At 36.2% G+C, this 12,781-nt stretch overlaps 1 protein-coding gene across 1 annotated transcript in view; it reads right to left on the bottom strand.

Moving 5' to 3' along the window:
* Positions 1-282: 282 nt before the first annotated feature.
* Positions 283-12,781, bottom strand: part of TTC17 (tetratricopeptide repeat domain 17) — a 44,957-nt gene continuing 32,458 nt past the window's right edge. Inside the window, exons 21-24 of the mRNA XM_015818463.1 lie at positions 12,553-12,636; positions 4,726-4,845; positions 3,876-4,019; positions 283-1,952 (exon numbers count right to left, since the gene is read on the bottom strand). Coding sequence (XP_015673949.1) covers positions 1,821-1,952; positions 3,876-4,019; positions 4,726-4,845; positions 12,553-12,636 — 480 coding nt within the window. The 3' untranslated portion in view covers positions 283-1,820. The remainder of the gene's footprint in view (positions 1,953-3,875; positions 4,020-4,725; positions 4,846-12,552; positions 12,637-12,781) is intronic.

The raw sequence follows: 12,781 nt of genomic DNA, 5'->3' as shown, positions 1-12,781 counted from the left end.
AGATGAAACACGAACATCTATATACTGGATTAGGCAATACCACCATATTTTCAGATTTCTCGCATTTTAAAAGAGCTCTGAAGTGTATAATTGGCAGTAAAGAATGTCAGTATTTTAAATTTGATTGCAACAACTGCTAAAAAAACCATAGTATGCCAGATATTGAGCTATCTCATTTAAAATTTTTAACAGGTTCTCATCAAACTGTATTTGAATCACTGTCTTTGAAAAATCTGGGACCGAGTAAAAAACAAACACTGGATTCAAATTAATCCAATTTAATTCAACTCAAATGAAAAGAGTACCAAATTTAGCTTTCAAATTTTACCAATGTAATAGAATCTGTCTGTAAGAGAAATACACAGCTTTTCCTTATAACTGAGTTTTAATGTATTAACTGATTTTAGTCAAATTGTGTGTTACTAGTCTAGAAATGGAAAAGCAATGGAACTGCTGATGCTGGGTTAACAGAATATCTGCCTGGATTCACATATTGTGCTGAACTGTGACTTAACCATGATTTAATATATAAATCACAACTGACCAGAGTCATGCCTTGTGTTCAGCTAGAACTAAACAAATCATCTTAATGTGTTTAGTAACCAACCCCATGGCTCTCTTTTGTAGAGCAAATCAACTATAATAGCAGCAAAGCTGAAACCCTACCAAATATTTTTCTCCTTGAAATAACTCTGTAACTGCCTCCTTCCTTTGAATAAAATTTTAGATATTTTATCATGTAAGAAATATGGAGTTAAAATCAAGTGACGTTTCTACATATATAAGCAAAACTTTTACCTTATGAAATGTGTATATTAATAAAGATCATGGAATGTGGAATTTGGGGCTAAAGTACTAGTGTATCATGTAACACACATTTTACCATAAAAAAGAAGAATCAAATTTCTGTTTATTAATAATTGTTTATTTCTGCTTCAAGTTTTGTGCCCTTGTTGATTCAACAATGACATCTGCAATTTGGTCTTTTTGTTGACCAAACTGGATGCTGATTAAGAAGCAGCCCACTTGTCCTGTTTGCTAACATGCTCTGTCTCACTTAAGCGTTTAGACATACAGAGAAAGAACATGTGTGCGTATGCCTTTAACACTTGCAATTTACACTCAGTTGGGTAAAAGAATTAGTAAAGACAGGCTAAAGGCTGCAAAGGGCTTCTAATATATAATGGATTAAAAAAAAAACTTTGAAATTACATTTCTTTCTTATTTTTCTTTCTTCTTGTAAACCATAATATAAATGATTTCACACAATGTTGTTTTCACTATTCCCCCCACCCCCCAATAAAAGCAACAATAGATAGAAGGCTGCTTGTTCTTAAAATACTAAAGTGATTTGCAATCTCCTGCTTTATCTCAATATCTTTCTCTGACCTGGTAATGCTAAAGAATGGACTGGGTGAAGAAGTAGAATATGAACTCCTGATGGGTGAAAAGTTAATTATGCTTTCCTCTTACATATAGTGTCTGGTGCAATGAAGTGCTTTGCATTTTCATAGATGTGCTAAGACAAGAAGCAGATTAAATTTTATGCTGGCATCCAATCAAGTATTGTGGAAAATCTAATGATGTTTGGGTCACAGGCACGTGAAAATTCTCTGGGCTCAATATTTATTTATACAATTGTCTGGTATAATATTTACTATAGTTTCTCCAAAGATATTCTTGTTTCTGAATAATATAACTGACCTCCGATTCTTACTAGAAATAGTATTTTCCAATTTCTATTAGCTCACCTCATTTCAAGTCTATTAATGAACAATTATTTTGCTTTCTTGGAAAAAAAAGGAGGAAGATTGTAATATTTAAGGAGAATGTCTTTCGTTTTTCATGAGTAAATGACACTGAATGGCACGAATTCGATTCTTTGCTGGTGCAAATTCAGGTTGAAGCTTCAGTGTAGATTCATACCACCGCATTGCCTTCTCAAACTCCTCCTGTAGGAATCCAAGATCCACAATGATCAGTATTCAAAGTAAGTTATATCTTATAATGGTATATACCATACTTTGTTATTAGGGATAGAGTGCTGAATCTCAAAGTAAGTATCTTCAAGTATTAGAATATTAAACCCAGGCAAATGAACATAACAAACAAGACTTTCTTTTTTTAAAAAATAAAATAAAATATTTTTCCCATGTCATGGTAAATTACGTGGATTTTCTTATAGTAGAACGATGTGTAATACTTCAGTGCAGAATATTACAAAGGTTCAACTGCAAATACAATATTGTTACTTTCAGGTCACAACTGTGCAAGTATTAATATTCATTACTTTATATATATTCTATCTTTCTTCCAGCTGCCCAATATGGCTAATTAGCCATTACATTATAACTTAGTACTAGTGAACAAACTTGTTTAATTCTTCCTTATTTCTTTTATTTCTTCTCCTTTTCCTTGGTCAAAATCCAAAGTGTATATATTTCCACTTCCTCAATTAAATTTCTATTTCCTCAGTTAAATTAAACCCTATTTATTAGTATGCTCAACCTGGGAAGAAATAACTACTGACCCATATCTAGTTTTAGTAAGTATCTGTGAATGTGCACATAAGAGGTTCTTCACCTGCACATTAATGCTACTGGAATATCCCACAGTTAAAGTACTTTTGGTGGGAGTCCTATTGTCACATATTTATACAGCCAGATGTGGATCCTTCTTCCTCTCCATTTTGAAATAGCAATGACAAAACCAAGAGAGTGAAAAGCAATCACACATCTAAGACTGTGAGGTTATGTGAATTCATGGATGACTACTAGAAGAACTTCAGTTACAAATAGGTAGCTAATTCTTCTTCATTATATTCTCTATGGTTGAAGCCAATAATGCCAAGACTATTCTGCTGCCTACCCCGAGAACCAATATCTAGGGCTTTATGAATGGAGAAGGCTGTGTCACTGAGGCAGCCCTGCAAAGCTCAAGATTCCTCAGGATACAGAGGGGGTACAATAGAAATGAGTACTCCTTCAATACTCCTTGGTCAGGCATCTGAGCCAATTTGTATCACAGTCCGGTGGGCTGAAACTGGGATGAACCTGGTTCAACCAGTTTGGAACCAGCATTCTTTTCCCATGTTCCCTATGGCAAAGAAAGAGGCACATATCCTTTAGGATCAGCTCTGATTGATGAAGGCAGAAGATTATGTGTATCATGGCTCCAGGGATTATAGAAGAGTTAGTGTTGCCAGGATTGTGGCTCAACCATATAAAACACATTAAGAGGAGCATGATTAAAAATGCCAGTAATATGATTCCTTATTCTAAGAGACTGCATATCATATGGGGATTCCCCGCAGGTTGAGATTTTCTGTAACTTATGAAGGATTTAAAGGACTTAAAGGTTTTGGTCTCAAAAAGAACAGCCTAGGGCAGGGGTCCCCAACCCCTGGTCCGCGACCCGGTACATTGGGAACCAGGCCACGCAAGCGGCATGGAGCGTGTAAAGTTGCATTTGTGCAAAGACTGTGTGTGTCCATGAAACCATCCCTTCTCTCTTCCCCACTACTGCCAGTTTGCAAAGCCAGAAAGGTTGGGGACCGCTGGCCTAGGGGACAGGTGAAGATTCAGAATTCAATTCCAAGATAAAAGATCTCACATAGATGCTGAGGACAACTTACTCTCTCCCCAAATTAAAGTATGGTGAGAAACCCAAAGCAAAGTTCAAAAAGTTCTGCATATTCAAATATTACATTGAGAGATGGGGTGCAGTTAAATTTATTGAAAAACTTCTTTATTTTACAAACTGCTATTATATGCTGTTGGTATGGACTGCTGTTTCCTGTTTTAAAACGTGTCTATCACTCAGACTCAAGATGCTATAAAAAGAAATGAATCAGTATTTAGCAATTATTTACTCACCATTGCTACATAAACATTAGCCAAGGTGAAATGATTGACGACAAAGTGTGGGGCAATTTCTACTGCCATTGTAGCCACAATGATAGCATCATTCCAAAGCTTTGCGTTGTGGAAGATATTTGCTAAACTTATGAGAGGCACATCCTGAAAAGAAGAAAAATGGAACAAATCCAGTAAGAGGTAATTTTTTTTTAAAAAAAATCAAGCTATTTAAAATAACAAGTATTTAAAAAATCAGCACAGTATATTTTGTTCCTGATATACAGATTTTAGTAAGGGAGAAAAGACAGCGTTCCATGCAAAAGTTCTCCTGCCTCATTTAACCAACAAAGTGTCTACGGAAAAAATGTCTGTAATTAACATCAATCAATTAAATCAATGAAGAGGACACTTTTTTTTTAAAGTGACACTTAAAAAATCAATTCATTTCTACATAATAGATGGATCTTAAACTTGTTCCGCTTGTTAGGGAAGTGAGATTATAGTTCATTCAAAATTTGTTCTTCTGTCTATTGTAAACCTAATTAGATCGGACATTCACTTGCAGGGGTCTGCCCCCCGCCCCCAATTTAGCTCCAATTTGTACTTTGAATTCCTTTGGCTACTTTTTATTTGGTGCAGAAATAGAACAGCCAGAAAAGTTACCCTGCTTTTGTGAAGATGGTTTCCCATTTATATACTTTATCAAAAGTGTTGATGATGGACCATATAAAGTTGACTATTCCATAATAATTTTATATGAACATCATTATAAAATCCTTAAAATCAGTGAAAGCATATATATTGCTAAATATAAAATGAAAACTGTAATCACAGACATATTGTCTCCAGTATTATTTATTACACCCACCTTCATGTAATATGGTGTGTGATGTAAGGCTTGCCGCAGGCAATCAATTGCTTTCTTCCCTTGACCTTTTACCCTCCAGTAAAGGGCTGCCATGCTGGAAAGGATCCAAGAAGTTTGATTCTGGCACAAAACACAAGAAAGAAGGAAAATGTCACCAGATGTTTGACGACATTTGTTTCATGCTTTTACTATTTTTCACTACCACTCCAGTCTTATTCAAATATCTGGAAACTCAGAACACCTCTTTGTACAGGGAGCCATACTGTCAGAGCATGTATGTCGAACTTTATTATGGTTACAAGTAATTTAATTTTTATTTCAGGATCAAAACTTTGATTTTTGCTTAGCAGCAAAATACTGCCACTTTGTGGTGACTAAAAACCAATTCCTTAAGAACCTGTTTTTGAACTAGTGGGTGCATTTGGAATGTGGAAACTACAGTGGTGCCACTCGCACAGAACGGTTCTTGAAGTGCTAGAGCTTGTCCATTCAATCAATAGCTACTGAAGTGGAAATCAAAAAAGTAACTTCTCCAAGAACTTCAATACAAAGCAAAGGTGGAGTCTGAGCCCAAACAGCCAAGACATATATTTACCGCACAAAACACAACAAAACACTATTCCACAAAAGGCAAGCAGCCGTTCCTCAGAGAATATCTATATCTATATATCTATATAGGCAAAACATCCAGCTACACATTTCCACAAGAGGGAGGTGAGACATGCATCCTGCTCACAGAAAAATCAAAGAACAAAACAGACTACAGACCAATATCAATAAATGAGCACTTATTCCACAAACACAGATCAGTGGAAAGACATGGCCGCCCTACTCTAGCCTATAGGATGTTCTGTACTTGTGCCCTACCGATGTATTTTTTACACATTTCACAACAAAAAAATTCATCTGCAACTTTTACTTTCTAATACATTTTCTTGGAAAAAAATAGTGTGGTGTTGGAGAGAGACGCTTTGCTTTGAAAAATAATAATTACGTAATAGGTAAACTGATAACTAAAAACCGGAATCCCTGAAGGTTCTAAGGGACGTTAAGAATCCCAAGTGTTCGTTCTGAGAGCCTTTCTCCAAGGGAGGGTCCCGAAGTAGTAAGATGATGATGGGGTGGGGAGGCAGATAGGGAGCTCGGGATAGACACTAAGTATATGGGTTCTTTTCAGGACAAAGAACTGGTGGTCTCCCTAAAAAACTGCATGGTTGTGTGAACTGCTTCGAGACTTTGACATATATCCAAAAAAGAAATATAAAAAGATGTCTGTTAGAGATCAGTCTGAATCATTAGATACAGAAGATGAAGAGCTTGATCGGACTGAGTATCAGCTGACGTCAGGTGAGGAGCTACAAGTCATGGTGGATTTGATTTAAATCAAGTCAATTTAAACCATGATTTAAATCACTAGTAAAAAAGCCTTTAAATCATAATTTTTAAAGAGCTCCTCTGACCCGCTGTTGACTCACCGGCAGTCCCATTCACTTTAATGGGATGGCTAGTGATGTGGCAGTGACACAACAAGGTGAGGGACGTGGAGGGCAGCAGGTGAGTGGATTCCCACTAACAGGTGCTGCCATGATGAATCTGAAATGACAGGTGCTCTTTAAATGTAAGGACTCATTCTTGCTGGTAGATAGAATCTTTAATATTATTTGCAAACAAAAGGAAGGTTTCCTATTTAGAGTAACAAGCTGTCAGGTTAGTAAAACAGCAAGATCAGAACTGATTTTAGATTAATAGGTTAATCACACGTAGTTGGAAAACTACTCAAATTCTTTTATTTAACTAAACCACTTAGAGCCTGGTACAGATGCATTTCTCTTCAAACAATCATACAGTTTGTAATGTACATAAATTTGCAAAACAATGGGACAAAGGAATATTCCTGAACTTTGTTTTATGATTTATCTCATTGTTACTGTGAAACTGTGTGAATGCATCAATGCAGTGCATGTTATCTCAGCTTGCAGAGCTTGGGTTCACTGAATGAGTTTACCAAAAATGTAAATATTGCAGAATATACAGCCTCATGCTACATAACTAAGCTCCATTTCATGCTCTATAAACTAAATTATTAATGTTATCTTAAATAGAAAACTATATTTAGATAGATTTTTTTACTCCAAAAGCATTTTATTAAAATAAATTTGATAAAAATAAATCTGATTATTTTTTATTTATTTTTTTAAATCACCGATTATTATCCACCCTGCTACAGGTACAGAATAAGTCACTGGACTCACAGCTAGAGCTAGGCAAAGTCCTGAGCCCAGCAACACATTGCAAATTATGAACAGAATATCTTAAGAAACAAAACCCATCTACCTACAAGAAAGTGTGACTCGATGTGTTAAGATGGTGGTAAGGGTTTTATATGAGGGATTGATTTCATGACTGGCTCTAAGTGGCAAACTACGTTCAAATTTCTTACCCTTGAACCTGTCTGTATATTGTTGCTGGATTACCTAGAACCCTCCCTTTTTATGACCCTGTAATCCCTTAATTCAGGATAGAGTTGGGATGGAGCTGAACTTGCTAGAAGTCCTTCTGCACACCACATGGAGTTCGCAGCAGATAGTTTTTCTTTGCATCCTAGGAGAGAAACATTTGCTGCTACATAGGATAAGACTGGCTCTTACTGGCAAACACCATTCAAATTTCTTACCCGTGACCCTGTTGGTATATTGTTGCTGGATTATTTAGAACCTTGCCTTGGATTGAAAAAAAAAGACTATCTTTGAATCTCCCTGAATTTGACATTTGACCTTATGCCCTGGCTCAGCTGCAAAATGAGCTACTGATCTGCAACTCCAATAATTACTGTTTAATTTGTCAAGCATTTCAAGTTGAAGTATGAAGACTCAACAAAATCAGTTACAGCAAACGGAGGATTAGAAAGCTACATAAGGGAAGCTGGTCAATAGCTGATTATGTAAATGGCATGAGGCTCTTAGTACAAGACCTGGAGTGGAATGAGGAGATTCTGATGGATTATTCCCAGAAAGGACTTGCAGATGAGATCCTGGATGAATTGACCTGAGTGGAATGCCTTTCCTCCTTGTAAGACCTGAGCTACTGATACCAACAAATTGATGGATATGTTAAAATTAAGACTGGTGTTGTCCAGATCTCATTTGGATACAATCTTCCTTTCAAATGCAGGGATCTCCAACCATATCTCTTAGAACCAATGCAACAACAAGATCTCATTTATCTCCAGAAAAAAAGGGAGCCAAGGACATTGGGTCACAACACACACCATATGCCAAGAAATAGGCTGCATCTGGTTTAGAGGTGTTTCAAGACTGGGGGAACCATAACTGCTCAGCTAGACCCAATCCCAGGTACAATATTTAGCCAGCACTTATAAGGATCCAGATTCCTAACTGCCCAGATTTATAGTATGACTTGATTCTGAAAGTACCAATACTTTCATGGGCATTTGTGAAGGCTCATGGGATTCTGGAAGGCACTCCACCGTGCCTTCTGTATTTATGAAAGCAATTGATGGTCAATGCCTAATACTAGGACTAGCAGTCTGGCTGATATTGCATAGCTCCATAAACATGATCTTCAAATCATTTAGTCAAAACAAATGGCATGCTTCAGTTCACACAACACTGAGAATCAATTTCTATTTAATTCTCCAGCGATTATAGCCACCAAAATAGAAATGAAAATATGATCAGACTTCCAGTTAAAAATACAAACTTCAATAATGTTTTCAGACTGATATCAGGAAGTTGATCAGCTACCACATCATCCTATTCCTAGACTCTCTCAAGTTTCCTCTTTCCGCTATGTATATAGCATGTGTACATGTGTGGTATGTATGTGTATGGATAGATATATACTTTCTTTTGAGAGCAGGCAACAGAAGTGTGCTCATAGTAAAAAATTGCAATAAAGATTATCTTATCATCTGGCTCCTGAAGTCAAGATCTCAGTGAGGTAGATATATTCTGTAACTCTACAAAATTTTGCACACCCACAAAAAATATTCCAGATGGGAGTTCATTCATCCTTTCACTTTACTCACAGCCACTCCTATATAAAAGCAGGAGAATTGAGGTTCTGCAATAACTACAGTGCTCTCAGCTAGTTCACTATTTGAATTGGTACCTTCTACTTCTCAGGGTTCATAGGCCTTCTGAGGCAGCCTGCCAAGCAGCCTGCTGGTGTTTTAAAAAATTCAATAAATTCACCATTGCTGCTGCCCTGAAAGACGGGTTGGTAAGTCCCTCCAATGCCTCCTGTTCTCACCAACGCCATTAGCTCCAGCACTTCCACTGGTTTGCTCACCACTGAACAGTTCATCACCAGATGTTCCTTGGCAGCCCATAATTATTCCCAAATTATCAATATAGTCTTTCATAAGTTGTATAGGCATGATCTAAGAAATCCCCAAATTTTCAAAAAACTCAAGAGGAACCTATAACTGGTATGATTCTGAGAAAGCAAGGTAAACTTTTTTTGCACTTTGAAATAAAACCCTGATTTTCTTGAACTCAAGACTGGTCACTCCAAAATCTTTGGTAAAGTAAGATGGACCTGTTTTCTACCCAGAAAGCTTTGAGTTTATAGTGAGCTTTGTATTATTTTGGGGAAAGATTTATGACTGCAAAAAATATCTTGAGTTTGTTATCAGAAGCTGGCTGTATATATGCAGCTGGCAGCTCCTTTGGAATAATATATACCATGTAATGTAATTAAATGTTTGAATAGGGTCTCATTTTCTTCTAAACACTTCCTTATTTGTTTGATGCTTGTTTGAATGTTCCTAAGTACAGTAACATTTTTTTCTGAAAACCTATTAATCAAACATAGTCTATGGAGCCTGGCTTTTGGTACATTTTCTATATTTAAAAATATGCCCTCATATACCAATGGAATCAACAATAAAAACATGCTGCATGCAAGCTCACAAACAACAATAATGAATTCACTTCAGCACACGATGAACAATGTAACAGCAGTAAAATGATGCTTCAAACATTGGGCTTGAAGACTTTTTTAAATGTACATACACTGTGTACAGTTTTTTTTTTTTGCATTTGGCAATCTGCCTGCAAAGCTCAACTAACACAGTAATACAGTTTTTGCATTTGGCAATCTGAAGGCTCAAAATTGTAGCAACACTAACTGTAATGCACATGCACTGTGCACATGTTTGCATTTGGCAACCTGCCTGAAAAAGAAATACAATACATAGAGAACACATAAGGAAAACAGCATTACATTACAGCACATGGACTGTAAGTTCCCAATAGCAAAGAATTTAAAAAATAATAATGAACTTATCCAAGCACACAGTATATACAACTGGTTCTCTCATACTTCTATCTACTTTTAACTATCTCTAACCAATAGCTACAACTGCAGGACACTAGAACACTCAAAATTATACAGAACAATTTTTTCTGCTACTCCTGATTTTGAGACCAAACATCAGAACCCAAAGTGTTTTGTGTAGTTTTAGGCATTTCAAGCTCACAGTCTCAATATTTAGAACTGAAACTGAAGCTCAAATACGTAACCACCTAGTGAGAAGAGAGGACTCATTGGAAAAGACCCTGATGCTGGGGAAAAGGCAAAAGGAGAGGGGGAGGGCAGAGGATGAGATGGTTAGAGATGGTGTCATTGATACAATGAACATGAATTTGGACAAAATCTGGGAGACAGTGGAGAAGAGGGTGCCCTGGCGTGCTATGGTCCATGGGGTTGCGAAGAGTCAGATATGACTTAGTAATTGAAGAAGAACATCACCATTTTAGGAAAAAATGCTGGGATTGAAGTTATTTATCATAATTCATTGTAATGTATTATTTGATAGAAGTTCTTTTGTAAAAATAAAAGGAATGGCTGATGAAAACAAATGTAACTCAGAGCCTTCTCCCACTAAACTTAGCCTGCTCCTACTTGCTCCCTAATATTCTATAAGCTAATAATCAACCCCAGTTGTCACAATAAAAAAAATTACTCCATTTAATCACTTTTTATTTGGCTAGAAGTGTGTAGGCACATCATAGATTCTATTCTTATTTGGTGGAGACATGAAGAGAATATTGATTAAATATCTAAATAATGCTCTTGGATCAGAAGCAAAGAATAAAAGATATTCCGATGATACGTAACTATATACTTAATTCATTATGCAATCAGAACAAAATCAGCCTGAATGTAGATAAAACAGAGCTATGTTATTGGCAACGTTGGCATTTATGGGAAGAACTCTATCTGTCAATGACAAAGTGATTGATTTTTCAAAACATTTTGCAGCCTTATGTGCACTTCTGGTTCTAGCATTGAATATAAAGACACAAACTAGAGTAGTGGTTAGAAAGATCTTTTATAGATGAAATGTAATAGGGAGATTATGCTCCTTAAGAAAACAGAGATGAAACTATTTTTATCTACTTGTACGATTTGGATGGACTTCTCCAATAACTGTTAAATCCTTGAATATATCTCAGAAACTTCACCAGATAAAGAATATTATAGTCCATCTTTCTAAAAGTATAAGGAGATGCTCTTTTGAACACAGCTGAAGTTGTGTTCTTTAAAGTTTTAAAAATATCCACTGTCTGTGTGCTAGCTAACCATTTCCAATTTCATATTCCATTTTAGGGCATTCTCGGCTACTGCTGCCAGAACATACTGTGATAGCAAGTTGCTTTGAGAACTTAAGTTGGATTGTAAAACCTAGTGTCAAGAAGGCATTTTGATAGCAGGAACTAAAGTTTTCATTGACGGCTTTCAGTTTCCAGTTTCACCAATGGTTTTCCTAAGTTTCAGAAAAACTTTGAAGACTTAATTGATGCATCTTGCACAGGAGACGGACATTCTGTAACTTAAATGTAGAATTGCTGGTACATGCAATTTTAGATGTTTACGTATAGGTGGATGTTTTGAGGTATTTTTATAAGTTTATATACCCTGAGTCTGCAGGGATAGCATACAAGTTAAGTAAATATATATTTTTGTTAGTTTCAGTTTTTGTGAGATTTTACGATTTATTGAATATCAAAAATGGATTTACATTATATTAAAATGTGAAATGGAAAAAAAACCAAGCTCTATTAAATGCTAGGTTACTCCATGCTGGCATTACTGATCTTTATTTCTGTGGTAGAATGTAATCTGGATTCCCAGGAGGGAGAAGCTGCATTCCAGAGGACCAAGAGACAACGAACTTTAGATAGCTTGTTTGGGAGGTAAGACGATCAATCCAGCTCTTCTCTAAGAGTTCTCAGAGTATGTCTTTAGTTTGTTTTAGTTTGGCAAGATTCTATCTATAGGTGAAGAAAAATAAAGGAAAGTACTTTGAAGGAACTCGGTGTATCTTCCTTGGTTTTTGGAGCCTGACATTTTCCTTATTATTTGGACACTATCTACTCCAGTATAAACATTCCAGTAAGGAGGCTGGTGCGAGAGTGTCTCTATCAGGTATTATGAAGAAAAACCTATCTTTGCTATGACTATATTACAGACAAGTCATTTTCTTGAAGTGAGAGGCCTCAAAGATGATACTGTACTCTGGATGGTTTTGATCTTGCTCCCCAGATACCTATTCTTTTTCTAATTAGCAAATAAGCAGGAAGGTGGATCAATTCTAATTTAATCTGTAGAAACCAGCCTTTTCCAACCTTGTTCTCCTTACACATATGGGCTTGCAATTCGGCTCTTATTTTGGCAATTTTGGGAACTCTAATTGGAACACACTTGGAATTTACTACTTTGAGGGATGGCTGGTGTTTAGAGAATCCTACATATCTCAACCACATCTATTATTCTACGAAAACATAAACTTGCAGCTACCTTTTCAAGTACTTTGGCTATTCGAGTACCAACTTGTTCTAAAGACTGTGGTGGATATCGGTCTTTTCCAAGATTCTGCAGTACCTGTGAATCAAGAAAGAAACAAACATTCTAATTTCTATCAAATGCCTGACCGAAAGAGATACAATTTCTTTCCTTCTGAAAGGTTGAATTCAGTATTCTTGCAGATTTCCATTCTGCAATTAATACACATGGTTAAAAAATTACT

This window comes from Protobothrops mucrosquamatus, unplaced genomic scaffold, assembly GCF_001527695.2.
Source record: "Protobothrops mucrosquamatus isolate PMUCROS unplaced genomic scaffold, P.Mucros_1.0 scaffold743, whole genome shotgun sequence".
In the NCBI taxonomy this organism is placed as follows: domain Eukaryota; kingdom Metazoa; phylum Chordata; class Lepidosauria; order Squamata; family Viperidae; genus Protobothrops; species Protobothrops mucrosquamatus.
This window is presented reverse-complemented; position numbering and strand designations above follow the sequence as displayed.